The 26,821-nt window shown below is 37.2% G+C and overlaps 1 protein-coding gene across 4 annotated transcripts in view; it reads right to left on the bottom strand.

The window, feature by feature from the left end:
• Positions 1–2,648: 2,648 nt before the first annotated feature.
• Positions 2,649–26,821, bottom strand: part of LOC149572881 (ubiquitin carboxyl-terminal hydrolase 26-like) — a 144,973-nt gene continuing 120,800 nt past the window's right edge. For 3 of the 4 annotated variants that reach the window (XM_089813974.1, XM_089813975.1, XM_089813973.1), the window contains exons 11-14: positions 9,483–9,707; positions 9,055–9,321; positions 3,705–3,846; positions 2,649–3,325 (exon numbers count right to left, since the gene is read on the bottom strand). In XM_089813974.1, coding sequence (XP_089670100.1) covers positions 3,231–3,325; positions 3,705–3,846; positions 9,055–9,321; positions 9,483–9,707 — 729 coding nt within the window. In that variant the 3' untranslated portion in view covers positions 2,649–3,230. Of the gene's footprint in view, positions 3,326–3,704; positions 3,847–9,054; positions 9,375–9,482; positions 9,708–26,821 lie in introns of all 4 variants that reach the window. The other variant, XR_016359991.1, reaches the window with a different exon arrangement.

Genomic DNA, 26,821 nt, shown 5'->3' with positions numbered 1-26,821 from the left:
TAGTTGACCAATTTGTTTGTAATGGGCCAGCCCCTAGTTTTGGTTGCTTCTAATTCAAAAACAAGTGACCTCCCTTGCACTATTTATCATGCCAAACTATTGATACCATAAGAGTTTGAAATTTGGCACTCATCTATTCACATGGAAGGTGGATACACACAACACCTTTCAACATATTGAGGGCTTAGCTGATGGCCACCTGCATGAATTTACTAACTCCATACCAAATTCAAATAACCATCTAGTCACCTTCTCGACTGCACACGGTTCATTATATACTATGTATTTTCTATCCCAAGCAATTTGCCTTCTGCTATCTTTAAATGTGCATTTGTTTCCTATCTTAAAGTTTCTAGTTCCATCCTCCACAATTTATGCACGCTTGAAGTTTTTGCCCTTAGATTTGCATTGATATCAAATCAGTTTGGCTATGGAGTACATTGTATTAATGAGATCTATATAATCTTGTGTGCTAAGGTGATAACCCTTAGGTTTCTACCATTACTCATGAATACCTACCAAGGTGTTTATACACAAGCCAAGAGAGATTTGAGCTGTGTGGTGGTATCAGAGTTAAGGCATAAATACTTAGAACCTTTTTCCTTAATTTCCTACACACAATATAAGATAGATGACACTTTTTTGTATATATTTCACATAAAAAGAGATTGCATTCACTGTTAACAAAATCCTACACAGACTACTCGAGTACAAATCCACTAACTGCCCAAGAGTAAGTCACACCCAGCTAATGGAATGGACACGTTTAACAATTTGACCCACATGTTGGCATTGGAAGTATGGTACCAAGGTATGAACAACAAGATTGCATTACCCTATAATCAGACCTGCTCCTAGAGAATGAAATCCCTATCTTCCTTTAGCTCAAAACAGCTCAAGACAAAAACCTGTGCAAAAGGGAAGATTTGAACCAGCACAGTAGACCCCACAAATAACAGCACGTCTTAAGGACACAAATCACATCCCTATCTAGAGCCAAATTGAAACCTAGCGACTCAACTGCACCCAACAGCTTCTTGTTCTCTAACTTAGCAGTAGCAATCAGAAGATCCTTCTCCCCAAAAACATGCTCACAAGGATGTACAAGAGCATATTTGTCAACAATAAAATTGCACAAAAGATTCAACATCTGAGTCCACCACAAACAACTCAATTGATAAAGCATGCAAGCAATACAAAGGAACCAAGATATTTTTCATGCCAACAAAGGAAAGAAGAGCACCTATATCAGACAAAAACCTAAATGTTGTTCCCTATGAAACAATTGTGTTGCTAAGCTCTGATACAAAATGCCTAAAATCGTTAACACTTGCAGCTTGGGAACAATTGGCCGGCAACAAACTGCAAGTGGGAAGCATCACCATTGTTTCCAGATCTATATTGACTCCAAACAAAGCAAATAATAGGTGCCAAATAAATGTCAAATAGGTGTTGAAAAACATACAAATTGAATTGTAGTTCAAAGAAAAATTGCCTAGAAAAGCCACCACAGTTACCAGCTCCTTGTGATTGTCGATGTTTAACTCATTCTTCTCATATAATAATACAGTACTTTTATTTTATTTTAACTAATCTATAAATTTTGTTTATAATAATTATCTACTATTAGCTTTTAATTATAAGATTGCCCGTGATATCACATTTGTAAGTCAATATTTTTCCAACATATTAAATGCTCTACATGAAAGTGTCTACCTAGGTTTGCTTATAAAAAACGACACACAGAGATTAAATGAAATGTGGAACTTAATGACCTCTAGGGTGAATCATAGCAGCATTCGTATTAAAGATCAATGTTTGAATCGAAGTGCATGTCACATGTGTTAAATGCAGCAATGTTGAGTTTTGAATCAATTTAACAACTACATCCAACACTTGGATGTGTTGTGTGCTTCAATGGATGAAGCAAGTTGTAAATTCCAGTTGAATTTTGAAAAAAGACAACCACAATTTGGCAGAACAGGTAACAGGCAAGGGACAGTACTCAACGGCAGCCCATGGTGAAACTACCTAATGAAAAGGAAAGTTATCCTATAAATAAATCACACTTTTCTGACTACATAATTAGTAGGCAACCTCTAGCAAGATAAATGGAAACCAAACTGCTCTAGATGCTACTAATCAAAAGTAGTTCAAAATTATAAAAGATCCAAATGACACAAATCTTTCATAGGGGATGTGTTTCTTAGGACGGCCACAAAAGCATACAATGAAAATATTCAGAATCGTATAATCATAAATGGCTCAACACCAAAGGCATGGGGAAGGTCAAATTCCTATTCAAGAATCTCGTCTTTTTGTGGGCAACATATTATAATCTCATTTTTGTGAGTAACATATTATCATCTCATTTTGTGGGCAACATATTATGATCTCATTTTGTGAATGAATAATTTGTTTTCTAATTTTAGGCCAACTGGTAATTGATTGTGCGCATTAGATGTACCTACGAGATTGGAAATCATTTACGGTGACTAAAAGACAGCATTGTATTAAGTGGAGTTTTAATGCCAATTTCTACAATATCTTGTCTGTTCTGATCAAAGCAAGCCTATGCCAATCATACTGCTTTGGAACCAAATGTCATAATGACTTATTGCAATTGGTTTTGAAACACGTCCCAGATATGAAAACAATATAAATACCACAGAGCCTCATATTGAAATATCAAAAAAATTGCTCACCACATGTTTAGACAACAATTTTCTATAAGAAGATTACAGAAGTGACCTCCATGATTTCTGCATTTTTGCGTTGTACATATTTAGACAGATTTGCAGCATTGCACTTTTTGCTTCCAGGGGTGACAAGCAGCGTACATCCGTAATTGATGAAAACATATATCCACTACATTTTATCAGATTCATTAACACTTTCTTGAAAGCGCTCCCGCTAATGTCAGATCCAACGAGGATCACTAGCCCAAACAAAATATAATTGCTCATCTCCACATCCCATCAGGGGCAACTTCAATGTAGCTGCACCCTCCAATGGACAAAATCAAATTTGGACAACTTCCCCAATTGCATAACAAAGAAAATTTGTAGGATATGCTACAGTTCAAAATGATCCAACACTTGCTAGATCAAACCACCACCATTTTCTGGTCTTATATTATCACTGATTTGACAATGGAAAGTGATTGTTCCAAAAATTACGTCAGTGCAACCTTGTCTAGAGTGCAACCTTGTCCAGAAATAATTTACGTTTCAAACCACTTGAGCAGGTATAGTTGATGTCAAAAGTGTCCCTTTGAATCCTTCTTCCAATTGCTCATTTTCCATTTCCTGCTCTGATAGCTCCTCTGCACATGAAATCATGTAGCAAGAAGAATTAAATTATAATGAATTGCATGTATGAAATACTAAATTATCTCTTTTATTTCTATATGTGCATAAAGAAATGTATGAATTGTGCATGTTTATAAGGATGGTCGTATTAATATAGATGAACAGTTGTTGAGCCTGGTGTATTACTCAGTGTAGCCACTAAATACTATTAAACTTAAATCAGAAATGCAGAATGTAAAATGTTAACAAAACTTAAAGTGCATTTGCTTGAACCAAGTAGTGATGAGCAAATAATCATCATTGATATCGCTATCAAATATGTTATACAAGCTGCCTTGCTAAACATTCTGTGCACATATTTGCTTGAGCTAAGTAATGATGAGCAAACATTACCAGCAATATCTCGGTTTTCATAAACTTCAGTATCCATAACCCACAGACTATCCCCAGGAAAAACATTTAAATCAGCTAAAGTAGCCAATTCATTGACCAGTTCCGTTGTGCCTTTATGAAGTTTTTGATTTTCCTTTACCACCTGACAATAACAAATAAATACATTAAACTAGACAATTATGAAGTACCAATAACTCCACTGATACTAGCTGCAGCATAGCTTCCATAATTAATATAAATAATCAATAGATGTTCTTAGCTATTTAAATATTTCTTGCCTGAAAAATAAGATCTGGAAAGCAATTAACCTTAGGACAGAAAGGGAATCATAAAGATACGAAACTAAAACCACATGGACAAAAAATAAAATTAACATTCAACGTCCACAACTTTGCTTAGGTGCAAGTGAAAACTTCATTGTGCCAATAAAATAAGCCATTTTGAGTGGGTTAGTTGATGTTTTTTAACAAATCCTGAATGTGGATGACCAACAAGATTAAATAGACTCCCAGAAACCAAAGAATACAGGTGCACATTAAAAGGCCTGGAGGCTGAAGTGACTTTATACCAACTATTATCATCTAGACAGCCTTCATGCTAGGATACCGATTCGTATGGAAATGTAGAGGCTTCTGCATTGGATGCGGATGGATGTGGGATGCTTCTAGAAGCCCTGTGGATGCTGGCTGGAAGCCAACTGCAGGCTCTTGGATGCGTCTGGAAGCCTGCAGCTGGCTTCCGGCCAGCACCCGCAAGGCTGGCTTCCAGACACATCCGGGAGCCTGCAGCTAGCTTCCGGCCAGCATTCGCAGGGCTTCCGGACACATTCGGGAGCATCCGCAGGCCCAGCAGCCTGAAAAGTGGAAAAAAAAAACATCTTAAAACACTTAAGTTACCCAATAAACATGTGTTGTAATTGCATTTTTAGATTTTTTTTGCAATGAAACCCTAAAACGACCCTAAAAGTGAATATTGAAGCATTCACAACTCATTTTGGAACTTTGTTTGCACCTACCAGCAATTCTCATTTGGTCTCTAGTTTTCATTGTCATTGTGAAGCCAAGTTCAGCATTTTTGAAGAGGATCGATCGAAGAGGGAGAGATAGCTTTCTCAAAGGAGTTTAAATCATTCAAGGTAAGTGATCAATCCCATTCTTGAGTATTTTGATGAATTTTTTAGAGTTTTTGATGATTTTTTTCATGTTCTTGAAGTTTTTTTTCACTTTTTTTTTTGGAAAGATATGTAGAAGCAACTTTGGGTATCTATTTTAGTAGTTTTTTCTCACTTCTTTCCACTTGTATGCATGATGTTCATAGTTGTTAGGACCTAATTAAAATTTATTTATTTTCTTATAGAATAGGTTGCAAAAAACTAGGCAAGAATGGATACCGGCGGTAGTGCTAGTCAACGTTCAGTGGGGGGCTAAGAAGGGGAAGGGGCTGATAATTTCAAAATTGATATAGGTTCTCCTTTGTGGAGACATACAACACGGATATCACAGGTTTCAGGAGGTGGCTCATACTATTGGAAGTGCAATTATTGTCAAAGTAACAAAGGAAAACCTTTTAATAGCTCATTTTCTCGAGTGAAGCTTCATTTTATGGGCCCTACTAGCAAAGGATTTGGAATGTGCAAAGGCAAAAATGGTACTGGGATGACTAGTGCAGAAATCCTTTCATTTGTAAGAGAACAATGATGCATTAATGAATACATCAAAAAAAGGCTACTACCAAGGTCCTTCCTCAAAGAGCAAGTTGCATGCACCCACTAAACCAATTGCATCCTTCCAACACCCATTCTTGGAAGTACCTATGCCAGGAGAGGATAAGGAAGAAGTGGGTATTTCAATCGACAAAAGAGGCCCATTGCACACCTCATTTAAATTGGAGGCAAGAGACCGCGCTGATGAAGCTATTGCACGTTACCTCTATGAGAATGGGTTTTCCTTTCAACTTGGTGAGATCGCCATATTGGAAGGAAATGGTGGCAGCAATCAAAGAATCACCAGCTGACTACACAAGCTCGAGGTATGAAAAGGTGCGTACGTCTCTATTGCAACAAGAGAAGACACATATCGAGAAAGACCTTCAACCAATCAAAAAAGCCTAGAAAACTTCAGGTCTAACTATTGTGTCAGATGGTTGGAAGGATACAAGAAACTAGCCACTGATTAATGTAATTGCAGTTTCCCCCAAAAGGGCAATGTTTTTGAAGGCTATTGATTGTGAGGGGCAAGTGGAGGATTCCGAATTCATTTCTAGAGTTCTCATCGAGGCCATCGAGATGGTGGGTAGTGAGAATGTGGTACAGGTGGTCACAAACAATGCCAAAAATTGCAGGGGTGCGGGTGGTGCTTTAGTTGAGAGTCGGTATGAGCATATTTTTTTGGACCTCATGCACCGTTCACTCCCTTAACTTGATCATGCAAAGGATTGGCACTAAAGTAGAGTGGGTGAAGAAAATATACAAAGAGGGGGAGGACATACAGATGTTTGTGACCAACCACCACATGTCACAATCCATTTTTAGAACATACTCCAAACTAGAGTTGCTGAAGGTAAATTGATTTTTTTAAATTACTAAGTTTCATGCATTTGTAATTTACTAATTTAGTTCAAAATTAAAATTTATAATTATATTGTTAATTGACATATTGTTAACTTGTTGAGGTTGCTGAGACCCGTTTTGCATCTCATACAATTGTTATGAGACGACTCCTCAAGGTAAAAGCTGCATTAAGCCAAATGGTTATCGGTAATCAATGGGGTGTATGGAAGATCTCAAATTCAAAAAGAGCACAAAGGATCAAGGATTTGATCTTGAATGAGAGTCGGTGGGCTCATGTGGCATATGTATTGGATTTCACCGAGCCCATCATGACTATGCTTCATTTTGTTGATACAGATACACCTTACTTGGGGGATGTGTATGATGGCATGGACACCATGGTTGAGAAGGTAAAACATTCTATACAAGCACATGAGTGATCCCACACAATGCGAAGCCTTATGCAAATAAGTGCAAGCAATTATCCACCATCGTTGGAATAAGATGACTACCCCATTGCACCTCCTTGCATATGCCTTATCTCCTAGGTACTATAGTGAGGAGGTAGTTGGTATCCCAGGTAGAGTTGCACCATTTGCAGATGAGGAGGTTGCTGAGGGGTGCCACAAAGCTCTTACAAGACTCTTCCCACTGGAAGAAATGCATGAAAAAGTGAGGGAAGAATTTGGGTTGTTTGCTTCAGTGTTAAGGCATTCTCCATTTGCACTAAAGGACCAAAATAGAATGGGAGCTATCACATTATGGTACATGTATGGTCAACCTTTCAAGCATCTTCAACCTCTTGCAATCAAGGTCCTATCACAAGTAATTTTTTTGTTTTGTTTTGTAAATTTGTTTTAAACTTTTATGGTTACACTTGCATTCTAGAAGTTAGTGTTTCACACATTCTTTAAAATTAATTTGTTTTTCATTTGTATGTTTTGTGACAACTATCTAGGTTGCTAGTTCTTCTACTGCTGAAAGGAATTGGATTACATACTCTTTTATCCATTCAATGAAGTGCAACCGGTTGGGCTCCAAGAAAGCTGAGGACTTGGTCTTTGTCCACACCAACTTGCGTCTTTTGTCACATGAGAATGATCATTACAAGGAAGGGGCAACAAAGCTTTGGGATGTAGGCCTTGAGTGTGCAGATTTGGATGCAACACTTCATGATCTTATTACAGCCGAAGACGGTGATGATGATAGCGTGGCACGTGTTGCATCTAGCATAAGTGGAACCATGTTTGGTTCAAATGATCTTTCAGTAGTTGGAGATGATGATGACAATGTGGATTTTCTTGTGAATCCCTATAATCCAGAGTCGGACTCTGATTGATTGAATCTTCAATCATTAACTATGTTTTATTATGTTGGAATCTTGAACATGACCTATTTGAACTTATTGTATCTAAGACTAAACACTAATGTTGGACAAACACATATTGATATTGATATATCAAATGAATTTTGAAATATCTTGAAATTTGATAAAGGGTTAAGTATCATAGATTCATAGTCATACTATCAAAGGATTTATTTTTGTATATTTCTTGCATTTCTTTGCATATATATATACATTTCCTCCCCCATCTGCATCCAAAAAAAAAAATTCCCGCATCCGTATCTGCTTCAGAATCTGCATTCGAATCGGTAACTTAGCCTTCATGTGCTGAGTTCAGCAGAGAAGCAAAGCAAAAGCAGTGGCACAAACTTGGATGCAAAACAGAATGATAAGGATGTCTTGTTTATCAGCACAACCATCACACCACAGACTGCAAGTAAAAAATAAAAAAGATTAAAAAATCCTATCCAATTAGTCATGAGGTCATTCTAGTTTCATATTTGCAGCCCAGAATCACCTAGGGAATGTCAAACACAACCAGACAAATCCAGAGTCCAAACACATTGCCTGCCCACAACCGCAAGGAACCTAACTGTGTAACCATAACAGGAACACATCGGACATGGATCCAGGGCTTACAGTCGGCAAACCAGCAAATTAGCTAAGAACTAGAGTCTTCAAAAGCGTTAACAAATCTATTACTGTTCACCTCCCAAAACATCAGCAAATCTTTTTAAACACAAGAAAATGGAGAAATTTTGAAAAGCATACTTACCAAATAAAAATTATTTTGCAAGACAATACTAAGAGAAACATACAAGGGGTAAATCATAATGCCAATCTCCTCAGACCTTATTGATTCTATTTCTAACTGTGCCTTTATACTACACTATCAAATTTCTTCTGAAGCGGAGGACACTTATTCAACTGTAGCATAGAAATCTCATTTGTTTGCAAAAAAAAATCCACAGCACATGCTGTTGGTCAAAAACAAAAGAATTTCCCTCTCATAGAACTAATACTAGTCAGTACTTCCAGTAAAATGTAATCAGTCCTGTACAAATGTTAAATATCTTATTATTCCAAACAGAGTTTGCATACCCGGACTCAGCAGACCAAAAAGTTTCAAGTCGGTGTGAAAAATTATTAATTTTCTTAAAAAAGCATAAACTCAATTCAAATCACAGTTAACAAAAAATTAAAATAAATCAAATGTATCTACAATTTGCATTCCGACTTGGCAGACCAATAAAATTTAACTTGGCACCTTTAAAGCTTTTATTTCTGAAAAACAAACATAAAATTGATGCAAAATACAGTTATAAAATGGGTCCAACGAGTTAGTAATATTTGTCCAAGGCATATTTTAAATCCATGAATTTCATTAATTATAATTTATAGCTTAAAATTTTGATTTTAAAGTGTTACTAGAAGAAAAACAGTGAAATATTACTTACTCCAAGGGACTCCCAGACCATCATCTTCAATTGATAAACTGTTGTGCATCCAGAAACTTTCAAGTTTATTGAGCTACCATTTGCTGATGTCTTCCGAGACCTCTTTGAAGTGCGTCGTTCCACATCAGACAAAGACCCAGAGGAAGTTAAAAGGGACTTAGGAGGTTCTTTTCCTCGGAAAAGATGTACGCGAATCTCCTCATTTCTATATTCCAATTTCTGCATAAATTCACAGCTTTCTCTGTCCTCTATACACTCTTTACAGATCTAATCAAACACCAAAGGAATCACAATCAAGGTGAATATAGATCCAACCTAGACTGTCCTTCAACATCACCCAAGACACCATGAAACAGTCACCAAATTCTGTAGTCTATGAGAAAAATTAAAACAAACTAATTACGTTAATTAAACGCAAATAAACTCACCTCTGGTTGTGTTCTTATAGTGCGTATTTTGTTCATCTTACACTCTTGATCATCAACATTTAATTCATCCTCTGTTTTTGATACTTCCTTGCAGGTTCCAAAAATATCATTTGATTCAGAAGCTTCATATTCAACAAAAAAACTAATGCCTTTATCTGCAGGTACATTCCACTCTTGGCAGAAAACCTCCCAGTCCTTTTCTGTAATAATTGTCAAAGCATCTGCCTGTACATAACAACTTAAACTAAGAAGCTTTCCTTACAAACTAAAATTGACCCACAACATTGGTAATACAATGCTAGAAATGTTCAATCCCAACTAAAGAGCCATTTTAAATCACTAGAATCATTAAAATTATCAAGTTAACTACACAAGATTCATGCTTATTTGACATTTCCGATGAAGATTCTATTTAAAGGCATTGAAGAAATTAAGCATTCGCTGTGCTATTCCCAACAGAGTACAAAATTTGGGTTTCACTCTCCCTTAATATCTCCTAGTTTTCAGCACCAGTATAACAAATGAGCATCCAATTTACAAAAGAATTGTTGGTTCAAAGATGGATCACTTCAAGAAAATAACAACTCTCTTTCCTTGTATATACAACATTTGAACCTTAAATCTTATGTGCTTCCCACTAAATCTCCAGTGACAACAGTGCAAAATCTTATAAATGTTGACCCAAAACATTATGATTAGACTACAGATCTCAATCAAACTGTGCTAGACTGCAGCACATTATATTTCACTTCACACCTACAATAATAAAATTATAAATTGATGTGACATTAGAGACAATTTACCACACTGCAACATTCGCCATCACAAACATGAGGTAAAACATCTGTCCACACGCAACAAAAAGAATATACATACACAATAAATGTAACAAAATTCTGTTAAAAGTGGCACAATACATTATCATGAGATGATCCTTATTGACTTCTACAAGAAACTTTGAAATATATTCACAAACTATTATTAAGGAACAAAATGACTGAGTTTCATTATTTTTGCTTAATAGGTTAGATTAAATTTTCTAATGGAATCATAACTAATACTAAAGAAGAGACTCTTTAAGCATTAACAAGAATCCATACAGAAAACTTGATTTCCATTAGTCAGTTCAAGGTTCAGCACACTCAGAAATTGCATATGCAAGAATTACATGTAAAGATCTATCTAACCTCTTATTTGCGGCCGACTGAGAATGCAGTTTACAATTGATAAAGATTATAAGTCTGTGTTGGAAGGCACTAGAATTATAAACAGATTTCACACTTGTTACTCCAGAGTAGAATCATGCTACAGAGAGAGCTTATATCAGACCAAGAAGATATGCATTCAACTGGAGATGCCCAAGCCACTGAGAGAATTGAAATACCCAAGCAAGGTTCAGCAATCTTAATTCCATCCAATTGTGGAAACTAGGAGTTCCATATACAGACCAAACTCAAATATTCTTCCACTTCAAAAGTCACAGTCTTGCTTAAGGAATTCACACATCCTGAAACTACTATCTTCACTCACGGTAAGCCTGATAATTCTCACGGTGATAAGAATGTCTCCAGCCTAGCCAGAAGAAATGTCGCTGGAGAACCAAGCCATCAATAGAAACTACAGTATCATTTTCACCACAGAAACCACGCAGGAAAGAGGACTTGGTTTTGCTTTGGATTGTCGCATTTATCTTTTCCCTTCGACTTTGTATTTTCTAATTCAGGAACATAAACAATTGATGCCTATCCACAACCCGGATTTCAACCTTTGGTCTGTAATATTCCGTGACAATTTATAATTCCCTAGGTCAAAAGAATCTTTAACAATTATTAATAATTTAATAATATAACTGCCTCCTTTATTAGTTCACGCACAACGTTGAAACAAAATAAAATATATATAGCCTTCACTTCATTGAAAATAGATATCAATATCAAAGCTTCTTTCTCATTACCTTATGAAGTTATGCCCATACTCAGTGTACAAATGTCTTTATTACTGCAAATTTGTCTCTATTAGACACTTCACAAATTTTGGCTCAGATATAGACTCCATCACAACTCCACCTCTTAGGAAAAGTTAGGCTTTTATCCAGCCCTTATGTAGAACTCCTGAGATTCTCGCCTCCAAAAATCATAAAACATTTATCAAGGAAGCTTGTAATTGGTAAAGCTCAGGATATTGATGGTTTGCAAGCAGAATTTTTAAAATGGGGGAAAGAGCTCTTGGCTCCACACGTCAAGAACATTTTTAACAAGGTCATGCAAGGCAGCTTCCCGATTGATTGGACCACCTGCGTGGTTATACCCCTTCACATAAGCAGGGCCATCAAAAATAGCTTCAATTATCGTACCATAATGGGGAATCCTCTTCTAGGTAAACTACATGGGAGTATGTTAGAGTGTTGAATCAGCGATTGGGCAGGAAAAACGGAGAAAAGGGCAAACGTGTAATGATCCCATCCAGAGGGGCAAGATGGTGCACTGAGGGGAGGGTGGCACACCAAGGGGAGGATGACATTCCAAGGGGGAGATGGCATTCCGATGGGAGGATGGCATACCAAGGGGAGGATGGTGAGGGTCGGATGGAACAGACAAGTGTATGGATATAGCTTGCAAGGCATACAACTAAAAGATGGACGAAGAGAAGATATACTTGCACCAAGGACTGAATAATAAAATGTGTGATGCCGAATCTCAATGCTAAATCCTATAAATAGGACATTCACCGGACCCACAGAAATATCAACAAGAGACCAATAATAGATATATGCAATGTATCACTAAACTTATGTTAGAAAACAAAGATGGTGCTCCAATTTGCCAAATTTGAGAAAAGTAATATAGAGAACAGAATAGGCTGAGAGTTGAATCCCACTGAAAGTGGAATAGCCAAGTAGGGAAGATCTTCCACTTCCAAGATGGCGAACAATATGGAACTCCAACAGGAAGTCACAATACAATAAAAATAATTCAAATCACATACTAAAAACTTCCTACATGCTGGCCATAAATACCCTTGAATTTTTGAGGCCTCCGTATGTGAAATGACACATGCTGGAATTATGGATGGTTAAATCAAAATTGGCAGATATTGTATAAGAATCCAAATAGTCATACAACAGACAAAGAAAATACAGCAGGAAGAACAGCTGTCACCATCAATAGCTTTGAGGAAATCAGATGCGGAAGCACATAAACTAAGAATTTTCTACCCTCCGATACATGTTATGCAGAACTGTTCTAACAGCAGAAGAAAGATTGGAGATGGAATTTCCTGGCCCAACATGAATCAAAATTGATATCTCTAAATGGTGTAGGAAGAAGCTTGCTGAGAGAAGAACAACAAAAAATAATTCTGAGAAATTTGAAAATCTGTACAGTTCAGGATTCACGTTTCCTCAACCCTGATTATTCTTTAATATGATTTATTCTGAAATGAAGTTTGGAGGATTTGGACTGTTAGACACCAGAAACATCAGTTGGGATATTGTTATCTTCTAAAGATTCTTACACCCCTTCAGTTCAAGCCAACTTACCTTTCTGGGACGATGAAGCTTATCCCTTGCTGAACATCCTAGGCGTCTACAATGATGTTATTCTTTCTAATGCCGTTATCTTCCTCATTGCGCTACCTGTCAGTGTGAAGGCTTGTAGAAACAAATTCTATCAAAAAATGGAAGCTCCTCTATGTCTAAGTTTGTATCTGGATGGAATGAGTGAGCAATCGAAAGAAAGTTGGATAGTTAGCGGACTGGGCATCAAATTGGAAGATATTATTAAAAAATAATTTGCATATAATACCATATTATGACACCTCAATCTGAAGAGTTATCAATTTGAACAAAGCATGTGTACTGCAGAAGACTATGCTTGTTCAGTGTCTCATAAAGTAGAGAATTACATTGCAAGTCAAACTTTAGACAAACATATGGTGGCTCACGCATAGTTTTGTCTTGGAGAAGAACATGACACTTAGGTAATAGCAATTATCAGTTTTCAGAATGAACAGGACTTTTTGTGTGATCGTGATGCAATGCCAGCCGTGCTGCTCATGTACCTCTGCGTTCAAATATTTATGGAGACCATTTGTTATATGATTCAAGTTGTATATAGTTCCAATCTTATGGACACATTTTCTGAAAGGCCACAACATCTGAGAAAGGAAAATGGATAAACTAGTTTTGGTTGCGGATTAGAATATACAGAGGATTATGCAAGAACAGGCTGGCAAATTATGGCACCAAACTCAGTGTGCCTTATATATTTGAGAATTTGCCTCCAAAGGATATGTGGTTAAAGTTTGAAGATTCCTGAGCGTCTATTGGAAGTTTTTCATCAGCAGTTCAATAGTAATACCATGATTTGCGGCATTTCCCCATTAAAATTTCCTTAGATATATTGGAGTCCCGCCGCCTAAGTGCTCTCCATATTCAGGAGTTCTTGTGTTTCCTTTTTTATTATTATTTGCCAATCAGTATCTAATATTGTTATGTGTTCGTTGCAGGAAGCCTCACATGACAAAGAAGCCTATGCGGATATGGAGCTTGAGCAAATCCATTTCTTCTAACAATTATTAAATTTGAATTGGCCATCATTTAATGAGTGGAAAACATGAAAAACCGATCATTATTAAATCAAGATTCTATTAAAATGATATGATCGGTTATTTGTTACAAAAGGGTGCAATGGTTAATAATGCACCTTCATCCTTTATAAATATGTAATGTAAAATCAGAACAAGACACAATTTTCCATATACGATATTCAAAAACTATCTGCAATTTTCTCAAGCACTCCTGATATATGAAATTCTCATTAGCAAAAGTCGAAACGATTGATCTAAGCTGGTGAATACAGAGCTATTGGCAAATATTTTTGTGTTATTTGGAACTCAATTGCAGCGAATAGAGCATCGTTTTCGAGTGCCTTCATTGCATTCAATTTCAAGCATATTAGTAAGGAGTTTTTATTTTTTTATTTCTACAGAGTTTTAGAAGTTAAATGTTATATGATTCTGTCCTTTATGAATGTTGTATCTTTTGTGAATAATACATTGTTAGGATAGGTGGATTGAGATTAAATACAATCTTTTAAACTTGATAATTGCAAATATTGTGGAATATTCAATTGTTTCCATATTTGCATCTATTTTGTCTCTTTAAGAGTTAAAACTAAATAGACTAGTCTGTGTTTGCTTAGATATAATTGATTAAGTCACATACTGATAATCAAGTTGTTTGCAGTTTAGTAAATCCAATTTCATAAACTCGTACATTGAAGTATTGTAATATAGACTCTATTTCTCCCTCTTTTACAATCCCAGCACTAGTCATTAAGTTGCTTGTAGTTTCTAATACATATGCTGGCAAACATTTCATATCTATCAGTTGAGAGTTTATATATTCACATGTCGTCTCCATTATATCATTTCATTTAAAGCAATGTCACATTCTAATTAATCGTTAAATTTACTCCTTTTCCAGCATTTACAAGTTTAAAGTAATCTCATTTCGAAGTTATCACTCAAGATTATACTTACTCAAGCACTCTAGAAGTTTCCTCATCTTCTTGCCATTTTGGGAGACTCTTGTTGCATTTAATCTATCTGTTTTATATTATCTAGATTCAAGTGGTTCAAGATCAGGTGCACCCACCTTGGCCTTGCAGAGCCAAAAGTGCAGAAGATCGAATTGATCAGTCTTGTCAAGTTGGCCATCACCGGTTGGATATCCCAGCATCGAATTGGCAAAACTCATAGAATTCCAATCTGCAGTTTTGGGAACCAACAAATTGGTGACTCTAATGGGCAACGTTGCGAATAAGCTTTGCAAACTTCTTTCCTAAGACTAATATAGAGATTCATTAAATCACAATCTTAGGTAAGTTTTAGATTTTGTTTTTTAGCATTTAATATTGGCCAAAGTTGTGAAAAGGTTTTTAGTTTCATTTCAGCATTCATTACTTGCTGTTTTACATTATTCAGATTTTAGAGATCAAGTTTTTATATCAATATTTAAGTATAAATACATAATATTTCAAGTCGTTTCTAATTCTGAAAATTCTGGTTGTGTTCAAAGTTCTGATTTTGATTAATCTGAAATTTTCAAGTTCATATTCTTTCATTTCACATGAAGCTTAAAAGCAACTTAATCTAAAGATTTCATTGCTATTTTCAGATATCATTTTTATTCAAGATCAAGTTATTTCTGGTATATACTCTGCTAAGGAAGTTCCTAGACGTTTATTTCTATTTTTCCTGAGAAGGTGGTGACTCCATTGTGAAATATTTAGCATTTTTATATTGAAAGGCTAATCATTGCTTTTGAGGTGTATGTGGGGAAGAAGGTCAGTGAATCTTGGACCTAAAAGATTTGTGCAACTGACTTTTGCGAAAAAAACAAGAAAGAAGAAAGGTAAGAATCAGAAATGAAAAATGCTTTATACAGGACACAAGAGTTTTTAGGAAAGGACTAACAGATAGACTAAGAGGGATAATTCAAGTCATAATAGCCCTAAAAATGAAGAAGAAAATTGTAATCCATTTTTTCAAATTCCTAGAGTGGATGAAGAGTCGCACTATGAAATAACATAGATAGATGATAATGAGAACCATGAAGAGTTAATGCAATGGGATGCAATTATAAACAAAATGGTTGAAACAGCTAAAGGCAGCAAACCAATTTTGGCAAAAATACTAAAGATGCAGCCGAATCATATCCTTGAAAAAATAGGGGTATCAAGAGATAATATTCTCTCTCCACCTAGAAAAGCTGGTAATGAAGAGAAGTCAGATAGATGGAGAGAAGAAAGATCAGATCAAGTTCAAGATGAGGTAAATATGTCATCAAAGTATAACCCACCTCATAGAAAGAATTTGGACTCACAATTTGCCACTAGCCATGTTAACCCACTATATGATAATAGAAAAGGTAAAAATAAAACAACAATTTTGATAGGCATCTCAAAAATAATCAACATGCCTGAAATATAGGGAAACATACTAGAGGTATCCCGCAAAACAATGGGAATATCAGGAAGCCCTATAGTATGAATCAAAATAAAAGAAATACCAATCAAAGTAATCAGGGTTATGTGGCACATAATTAGGGGATAAAGAATCATGCGATGAGACAATCAATGGTGATTGACAGATATTGACAACTTGATTTCAGTGGGATAAGAGGATCTCCCAACCCAATCTCTAACAATTTAAGGAATGCTATTCCGAATTTTTCAAGGAATGGAGCAAAATCTGTCAAGCAGCATGTGATTCATTTAAAAAACACAATTAAAGATTTTGAAGAGGATCATAAGGATGTATTCATGAAACTCTTCATACAATCATTAACCGAAGATGCTGCGGAGTGGTATAGAAGTTTACCAAATGGATCTATTACTGGATGGTGTGATTTTGTTGATCAATTCATTGAACAATTTGGAGATCACAATGACACATGCTTTGCATCACATGAATTGACAAGTATCAAGAAGAATGTCATTGAGTCAATATCAGAGTTTAATAAGAGATTTAATAAAGTTTTAAACAAAACTCCAAGAGAGACCATACCAATGGATTCCTTCTTGATTGATTTCTACTTGAGTGCACTCGACAGTAAAACTCATTATGAGTTAAGATCTCAAAGGACTTCTTCACTGCCACAAGCTTTCAAAGTTGCTATGATGATTGAAAATGACAAGAAAGTGGTAGGCAAAATTAATAAACGAAATGATCCAAAGTTGTACAATCTTAAAAACCCTAAGAAGGATGAACTAAAATAGATCACGGACATGCTCAAAGATATAAAGACTAAACAAAATAGAAATGAGACGCTGACAATCCACAGAAATGACAGATAGAGACTTCAGGATATGTCGTACACTACAAACTGGAAAGATGAAAAACTAGAAAAGCCGAATTATGTCAAGGATACCCCAGATCCTTTAAAGAAAATCAACATTGATGATGGGCCGCAGTGTGATATATAAAGACTTCCTCATGATCCTGAACATTGTATTGTTGCACACTCTGTCTTTGAGGAAGAAGACCAAGAAAGAGAGGAGCAACATGTTGTCAATGCCATATCATCAAAACCATTGCGGGGAAAAGATGATGATGACTCTTTAGAGGAAGATCAAAATTCCAACTATCACTCAGAGATCAAATCAGCAACGTTGTGTCCAACAAGTGTTTTCAGACGAGGAAGATATACCTATCTTACAGAGATTGACAATTGAGGAAAGGAACGCTTATACTATCGCAGTTGTAGAGCAAGCTCAACATACCTATCATTGGAGAAATAAGGATGCGGGTGCAGATCAAGGTAATTCTGCTAGTATGTTTGTAAAAATCAGCAACAAGGAGAAACATCTAAAAGAGGTGGTAATCAAATTCAGTCTAAACAAGCAAAATTCAACCAACCTCCTAAACTAACAAACAACCAGTCAAGCATAATAATGGTAAGCAGGTATTTGATTGTCATACTTCCATTAATCATGCATTGCCTCAATTGAAAATTGTTGTTCCTGTAATGGAAATGATGAAATTTCCTAATTACAGGGAAGAAATTGTGAAGATATTGTCTAACATAAAAGTTGTTAATAATGAAAATGATGCAAGAAATAATGAAGAACCACCTATTGTATATCTAGGGATGGCATTGAATAAGAATTCAAGTCAAGTAGACCCATTTTATTTAACTTTATTGATTAATATCAAATTGGTAAAAAATTGTATGATTGATTTTGGCGTAGCAGTTAATATCATGTATGTTGATGTTATAAAAGAAATTGGTCTCAAAGTAGATACTCCTTATGAAAAATGCTATGCTATGGATAATAGATTTGTTCTAGCAATAGGCATTATTAAAAATGTTGAATTTTGTTTTCCTGCATTTCTGCGAATATCATGAAGGACTGACATCAAGGAGTTATGGCATGTTATTATCTAGACAATGGTCGAATTTGGTTGGTGGTCATGTGCAGTTCGATTTATCTTACGCTACTATACTAGTGGGAGGCAAAGAAATCAGAATTGAAAGAGAGCCCCGGTCATATTACCTTATTGAAGATTACAATCTGGCCTCTGAAGTCAACTTATGTCATTTTGACATGGATAACTTTCAGGTAAGTGTAAACAAACCTAATTCTGAAGTTATTAATCCTATTTCACTACATGCACAAGAAAATTCTGAAAACATTTGGCAAATGTTTTTTGATGGCGTTTGTAGTAAGGAAACAGTGTCAGTGTCATTTATTTCATCGTCAGGATAAATATTTAAGTATTCGTTTTTATTGAATTCTAAGCGCACTAACATTTTTTTTATAGGTAGTGCACTAACAATATTGTTGAATATGAGGCTTTGATAATTGGTCTTGATATTGCTAAGGCTTATGGGATTAAATTACCCATTGTTTTAGGAGACTCACATTTGATTGTATCCCAAATTAGCCATAAGTTTTCAACTAGGAAGTCAAGATTGAAGCAATATCAAAACTATGTGTGGGATTTGATAGAGTATTTTGATGCCTTTTCGATTAAATGGATAGTTAGGTCAAATAACTATTTGGTTGACATAACAGCCAACCTTGCCATCAAACAAATTGATCTCCCATTCGATGAGGTTATTCAAGTAGAGATAAAAAATAGACCTTCAATACCAGATAATGTACAAAACTGTGATGGGGACACAACCCAACAACAGAATAGACACAATAGAAAGGGGAATTATATTAACTGAGAAAATAAGCTAGTACAAACAGTGCAGAGAAAAGAAACTTCAAAACATGCCCTACGGGCTACAATAGCATAAATCTGGAGAATATTTCTCCTTTTAGCACCTCCTCTCAAGCTCCAATCCGAACTGCCTTTTACAATGCCAAAAATCTCCTTAAATAGACCCCGGAGGGTTAAGGACTAGGAGTACATTCTAGAAAGTGCTAGTAGGCATCCACCGACAAAATAGAAGGTTCCAGAAGCCGCATTAGAAGTCGGTGCAAATCTAGAAGAATCCAGAAACGGTAGCCGAACTTCCGGGAGGCATAACTTTTGAACCGTAGCTCCGATTGACGAACCGTTTACATTTTCGAAAAGCTCTCGAAACGCTCTATAGCCCTATGGACAAGCTTCGCTCGTCCCCCATTTTTCGACCCTTTTTGAGGTCATTTAATGCCCCAAACTTGACTTTGAAGCATTCTTAGGAGGTCTCCAAAACCCGAAAAACTGCAATAACTTTCAAACCGTGGGGCCTTTTGACCTGATTCTTTTTCTGGAATGCTCTAAATCTCAATTACATTCATCTGGCCAAGTCACACCTTCTAGGTCACCAAAATGATGGCCAAATTGCATGCTCCTATTTTTTCGGGATTTTCAAATGTACTGATAGTTGAACTATGAGAGTTGGAACCTTTATTTGAGCCAAATGGGTATCCAAAAATGTAAAGACATGAAACAGAAACTAAGTCTAAGTACATTTTTTTTGGGTGACATAGGATTGCCCTTATACCTCTGGATGCTCCTGCATCAGACACCCAGGGTAGATTGAAAAGTGACCCTGTCACTTTATGGATGGTAGAGGAAATCCCAAATGGGAAACCTCAGCTGCTGAAATCCAAGTTGAGTCCTCGATCGGTCGTCCTTTCCATTTGACCAAATACTCTTCATACTGCCTGTTTCTGGTACTCCTACCCACACGATGATCTAGAATGTCTTCTATCTCCTCCTTCTTAGAAGCAGGAATTGGACATGGCTCTAAAACCAGCTCCTCATTTGCACCATCATCATGATACTCTGTTAAATCTGCAATGTTGAAAATGGGAGAAATGTGAATACCATCTGGCAGCTCCACCTCATATGCATTTCCTGAGTTATGTTTCTTCAAAACTTTGTAGGGGCCAAATTTCTTCATTTTCAGCTTGTTGTAAGTACCAACTGGAAATCTTTCTTTTCGTAAGTGCACCATGACTAGATCCCCTACTTGGAATTCCTTATGTCTTCTCCTTGCATCAGCCCTAGTTTTATACTCTTGATTCATCTTGATAATGTGTGCTTGAACCTCCTCATGTAGACGCTTGATGTGTTCAACAAATTCCTCAGCTTCAGCACTTGTTCTCTCCCCTTGTTCTATCTTCCTCAATTCTGATGCAGTCCTTGGACTATTTCCATATACAATTTGAAATGGTGATTTTCCAGTACTCCTATTTACAGAGTTATTATAAGCAAACTCTGCCTGTGGTAGAATCAAATCCCATCCCTTGGGCTTATCTCCAACTAAACATCTCAGCAAATTGCCCAGACTTCTATTTACCACTTCTGTTTGGCCATCAGTCTGTGGGTGATGCGTGGAACTGAATTTCAAGTCTGTTCTCAACTTCTTCCACAATGTCCTCCAGAAATACCCCACAAATTTAGTATCTCAGTCAGAAACTATACTCCTTGGAAGACTATGTAGTCTTACCACCTCTCTGAAAAACAAGTCTGCAATATGGACAGCATCATGAGTTTTGTGGCATGGAATGAAATGTGCCATTTTGGAGAACCTATCAACCACCACGAATACTGAGTCATTACCCCTTTGTGTCCTTGGCAATCCAAGAACAAAATCCATACTTATGTCCTCCCAGGGCCTTGATGGAACAGGCAATGGCTGATATAGGCCAGTATTGTGACTAAACCCCTTGGCAACTTGACAAACCTGGCAACTCTGTACAAACTCCTTCACATCCTGTGTAATTTGAGGCCAAAAATAATGTTCTCTAAGAATGGCAATGGTCTTATCCCGACCAAAATGTCCTGCCATCCCTCCACTATGTTTCTCCTTAATCAGATTTTCCCTCATGGAACTCCTTGGAATGCACAATTGACTACCTTTGAACAACATGCCATCCTGAATCAAATAGTCTAACCACTTGGTTCTATCTACAGCAACAGGTTCTTTACAAGCTTTCCATGCTTTAGCAAAATCAGGATCCTCGGGGTACAAATTCTTGAGTTCATCAAACCCAACTACTTCAACCTGCATTGTTGTAAGCAACAACTGTCTCCTACTTAATGCATCTGCAACCCTGTTAGATTTTCCACTTCTATGCTTCAACACAAATGTATAACTCTGCAAGAATTCTACCCACTTCATATGCCTCTGATTTAATTTACCTTGGCTATTTAGGTACTGTAATGCCTGATGATCAGTATACAAAACAAATTCCTTTGGCAATAAATAATGCCTCCATTTCTTTAAGGCCTGAACTATTGCATAGAACTCTTGATCATAAACAGAATACTTCTTCTTTGCATCATTCAATTTTTCACTAAAATATGCAATAGGCTTACCTTCTTGGCTTAATACAGCCCCAATAGCGCTACCACTAGCATCACAATCCACCTGGAATACTTTTCTAAAATCTGGAAGTGCCAACACAGGCTGTTCAGTCACCTTCTTCTTCAGCAATTCAAAACTTCTCACAGCTGCTGCAGTCCATTTGAACTCTTTTCTATCCCCTCTTATTGTATCAATTAGAGGTGCACATATGCCACTGAAATTCTTAATAAACTTCCTGTAAAAACTAACCAGACCATGAAATGATCTTACCTCAGTAGCAGACCTTGGAGTAGGCCATTCCAAGATGGCTTTTACCTTCTCTGGATCCATTTTGAGACCTTCAGGTGATATAACAAATCCCAAATAGACTAACTCCCTTTTTGCAAAGACACACTTCTTTAGATTAATTAGCAATTTCTCTTCCCTTAGCCTTTCAAGGACACTACGAATATGCAGTAAATGTTCTTCCAAAGTCTTGCTGAAAATTAAAATATCATCCAAATAGACAATAACAAATTTTCCCAAGAACTTCTTAAGTACCTCATTCATGAGCCGCATGAAGGTGCTTGGGGCGTTCGTCAATCCAAAGGGCATGACTAACCACTCATGAAGACCCTCCTTGGTCTTGAAGGTTGTTTTCCACTCATCTCCTTCTCGAATCCGTATCTGATGATAGCCACTCTTCAGATCTATCTTTGTGAAGTACTGAGCTCCACTCAACCAGTCCATAAGATCATCCATCCTTGGTAAAGGAAACCGGTACTTGATGGTTATCCTATTTATAGCTCGAGAATCTGTACACATCCTCCACTCTCCATCCTTCTTTGGTGCAAGTACTGCAGGTACTGCACATGGACTCAGGCTCTCTCGAATCAAGCCCTTCCTCAACAGCTCCTGAACCTGTCTATTTAGCTCCTCTGTTTCAGTAGGAGTCATCCTGTGAGCAGCCTTGTTAGGCAAACTAGCTCCTGGAATCAGATCTATCTGATGACTAATTTGCCTTACTGGTGGCAATCCATCTGGAACATTATCAGAAATAATATCTCCAAATTCTCCTAGTAAATCTGAAACTTCAAATGGTATTTCACTACTACCTTCTTTATCTTTCCTAGGAATCAAAGCATAGCACATACGCTGATGTTTCATGCCATCTAAAAACTTCCTTCCATCAACAAGACAAATCCTAGCACTGCTACATACCTTTTCACCTTCCTTTTTCATGGGCTTCAATTTGTGGCGAACTCCATCCTTTGTCAGAGAGTATGTGTTTGCATGTCCATCATGTATTGCATGTCTATCAAACTGCCATGGTCTACCCAACAATAGATGGCAAACATCCATCGAAATAACATCACAGAGAACTTCATCATGGTAACTCCCAATTTTGAATTTTACTAAACATTGTTCACTTACCAGGACCTTATGATCATCTTTTACCCAAGAAATCCGATAGGGCTGGGGATGTTTCTCCCTCTTGAGCTTCAGCTTAGAGACCATCTCTTCGGATACCAAGTTATCAGTGCTACCACCATCAATGATCACATCACAACATTTATCCTCACACTTGCATCTAGTACGGAACAAACTCCTCCGTTGTCCTGGTTCATTTTCACCACTTAGTAGGACTCTTTCATTTACCAAGGTCTCTCCTCTTTTTGCATCCTCTGAATGTGATGATTGTGCATCCTCATCCACATGAGCAACCCTAGCTTGGCCCTCAGCTCTCCTATCTGTCCTTCCTTGTCGTTGAGGGCATTCAAAGGCACGATGACCTTCTTCATTGCAATGGAAACAGGTACCACGGAAGCCTCCTCTTCCTTGTCCACGTCCTCTACCTCTTCCTCTTTGATTTCCAAAATCTTGATCACGAGAGCGGTTGAAACCCTCATTCCTCTGGTTCCTGCTAGTACCCTCATCTTCATTTTTCTTTTGAGTTTCATTGCGGCCTCCAGATGATCTACCGCTTCCCCTTCCTCCTTCACCACGCCCTCTTTGTCTTCCTTCAAACCTTTTACTCAACTTCTCTTCAACTCGTAGGGCAAACTGGTATGCTTCTTCAATGCTGGTCATTCTCACCAGACTTAATTCCTCCTGGATGCTAGGTCGTAACCCACTGATATAACGAGCAACCTTCTCCTTATTTGCTTCTGCATGCCCCGCTCTAATCAGGAGTCGGTAAAACTCCTCTGTATATTCTTGGACTGATCTTCCTGCTTGCTTTAACCCATGCATCTTCTTAAACAGATCAAGCTCGTAGTCCACAGGAATGAACTGCTTCTTCAATTTGTCCACCATGCGATCCCATCTTGTGATCTTCTCCTTTCCTCTTCTAAGTCTTTCCAGTTGAACCTCTTGCCACCAGATTTTGGCATGGCCTTTCAGTTTGGCCTTTGCAAACTTAACCCTATCTGGGTCTCTTATATCCTCATACTCAAAGTATTCTTCCAGTTCATTGATCCAATCGATCAACTCATCTGGTTTCAAATTTCTCGAAAATATACCCACTTCAATTGTAGGTCTTTTCCCAAACCTAGTAATGGCCCTAAAAAGCCTTTCCTCTACAGGATTCAGAACTTCCCCGTCAACTTCCATTACTTCCTCTTCATTGTCATCCTCACTATTGTCATCTACGGCAATATTTGCTCCTCTACGAAGCTCCTCTTGCAATGCTTGTACCTGTCTCTGGAGGGCTCTAACCTCCTCAGGATCAATAGCTCTGGCCCTTCCGCCACGCTCTCTTCGTGGAGGCATCTTCTAACTCGAACCCACAACCACACAGTCCTGTTGCAAACTGCCTCACAGTCGGCGCTCTGTCTACACACTCAGGAAAACCCGCTCTGATACCACTTGATGGGGACACAACCCAACAACAAAATAGACACAATAGAAAGGGGAATTATATTAACTGAGAAAATAAGCTAGTACAAACAGTGCAGAGAAAAGAAACTTCAAAACATGCCCTACGAGCTACAATAGCATAAATCTGGAGAATATTTCTCCTTTTAGCACCTCCTCTCAAGCTCCAATCCGAATTTCCTTTTACAATGCCAAAAATCTCATTAAATAGACCCCGGAGGGTTAAGGACTAGGAGTACATTCTAGAAAGTGCTAGTAGGCATCCACCGACAAAATATAAGGTTCCAGAAGCCGCGTTAGAAGTCGGTGCAAATCTAGAAGAATCCAGAAACGATAGCCGAACTTCCGGGAGGCATAACTTTTGAACCGTAGCTCCGATTGACGAACCGTTTACATTTTCGGAAAGCTCTCGAAACGCTCTATAGCCCTATGGACCAGCTTCGCTCGTCCCCCATTTTTCGACCCTTTTTGAGGTCATTTAATGCCCCAAACTTGACTTTGAAGCATTCTTAGGAGGTCTCCAAAACCCGAAAAACTGCAATAACTTTCAAACCGTGGGGCCTTTTGACCTGATTCTTTTTTTGGAATGCTCTAAATCTCAATTACATTCATCTGGCCAATTCACACCTTCTAGGTCACCAAAATGATGGCCAAATTGCATGCTCCTATTTTTTCGGGATTTTCAAATGCACTGATAGTTGAACTATGAGAGTTGGAACCTTTATTTGAGCCAAATGGGTATCCAAAAAAGTAAAGACATGAAACAGAAACTAAGTCTAAGTACATTTTTTTTGGGTGACACAGGATTGCCCTTATACCTCTGGATGCTCCTGCATCAAACTGAAAAGTCTTTGAAGATGACAAAAATCTTATTAGGTTTTTGACTTGCAAAGAGGATTATGAAAATCAAATCATTGATTGGAACGGATGTGTAGAGGAAAAGGATGGCAAGGAAACGTTGTTTGGAAGAGAAATAGTTCAATTAAAGACCAACAAAATACCTAAAGGTCTTCTAGCCTTAGAGAGAATCTTCAATGAAAGAGAAAGTGCAAGACCTAGCAAGTCCGCTAAAATCCAAAACGATATCGAGGAAATAAACCTAAGAAACGAAAAATTCTCCTAAAGATGTTTATATAGGAAAGAAATTGTCATCTAGGATTATGGCTGAATTAATTTCCTTGTTAAGTATAGACATGTTTTCATTTGGAGTTATGATGAACTGAAGGTTTACAAGGAAGAGTTATTCCAACATGAGATACCTTTGAAACCTGATGCTAAACCTTTTAGGCAGAGACAAACCAATCAATCCAACTCTAGCCCCAAAAATGAAGGATGAGTTAATTAAGCTGAGAGATGTTGGAACTTGGAACCATCAAACCCATCAGGCACTCAACTTGGGTTTCGAACTTTGGTTCCTATCAAAAAAAAGAACGATGATGCTAGATTATGTGTGGATCTAAATATTTCCTCTCTAAAGGATAACTATGCACTACCTAACATTGAGATTTTGTTATAGAAAGTAACAAGAAACGAACTATTGTCTATGATGGATGGATTCTCGGGGTATAATCAGGTTAAAGTCAAGGAATCCGAACAATACCCCTAGTATTGAAAAGTGCCCCTAGTATGCTAACATAGTTTATTATCTAAAGCATATGAAATGTAAAGATAATCTACGTGATAATCACAAAAGGACCACTAAGTTACAAGCCACTAAATAGGTCCTGATTCAAGGATATTTGTGTTGGAAAAACCAAGATGGTATTTTGCTTTTCTGTTTGGATATTGCTCAGTCAGCATTTATTCTTAAAGAAATGCATGGAGTGTGTGGGGGTCATTTTTCACCAAGGACCACAACACAAAATTTTGCGAGCAGGTTATTACTGGCCGCAACTTTTTAAAGATTGTCATGCCTATGAGCAAGAATGTGAGGCATGTCAAAAAATTTCAGGCAAACTAAAATATGATGGTGTCATCCCACTAAGAAAATTACAAGCGGAAGAGCCACTCCAGAAGTGGGGAATCGATTTCATTGGAGAAATCAATGACAAATCAAGTGGAGGACATAGTTGGATTCTGGTAGCGACTGACAATTTCAAAAAATGGGTAGAGGCCATACCTACTCGACAATCTAAAAGAAAAGTAGTGATCACATTTCTTACTGAAA

Source organism: Cupressus sempervirens, chromosome 2, assembly GCF_028749045.1.
Source record: "Cupressus sempervirens isolate cs-2001-9-10 chromosome 2, ASM2874904v1, whole genome shotgun sequence".
NCBI classification, from domain to species: domain Eukaryota; kingdom Viridiplantae; phylum Streptophyta; class Pinopsida; order Cupressales; family Cupressaceae; genus Cupressus; species Cupressus sempervirens.
The sequence above is the reverse complement of the archived record's forward strand: the minus strand, read 5'-3'. Positions and strand labels throughout refer to the sequence as shown.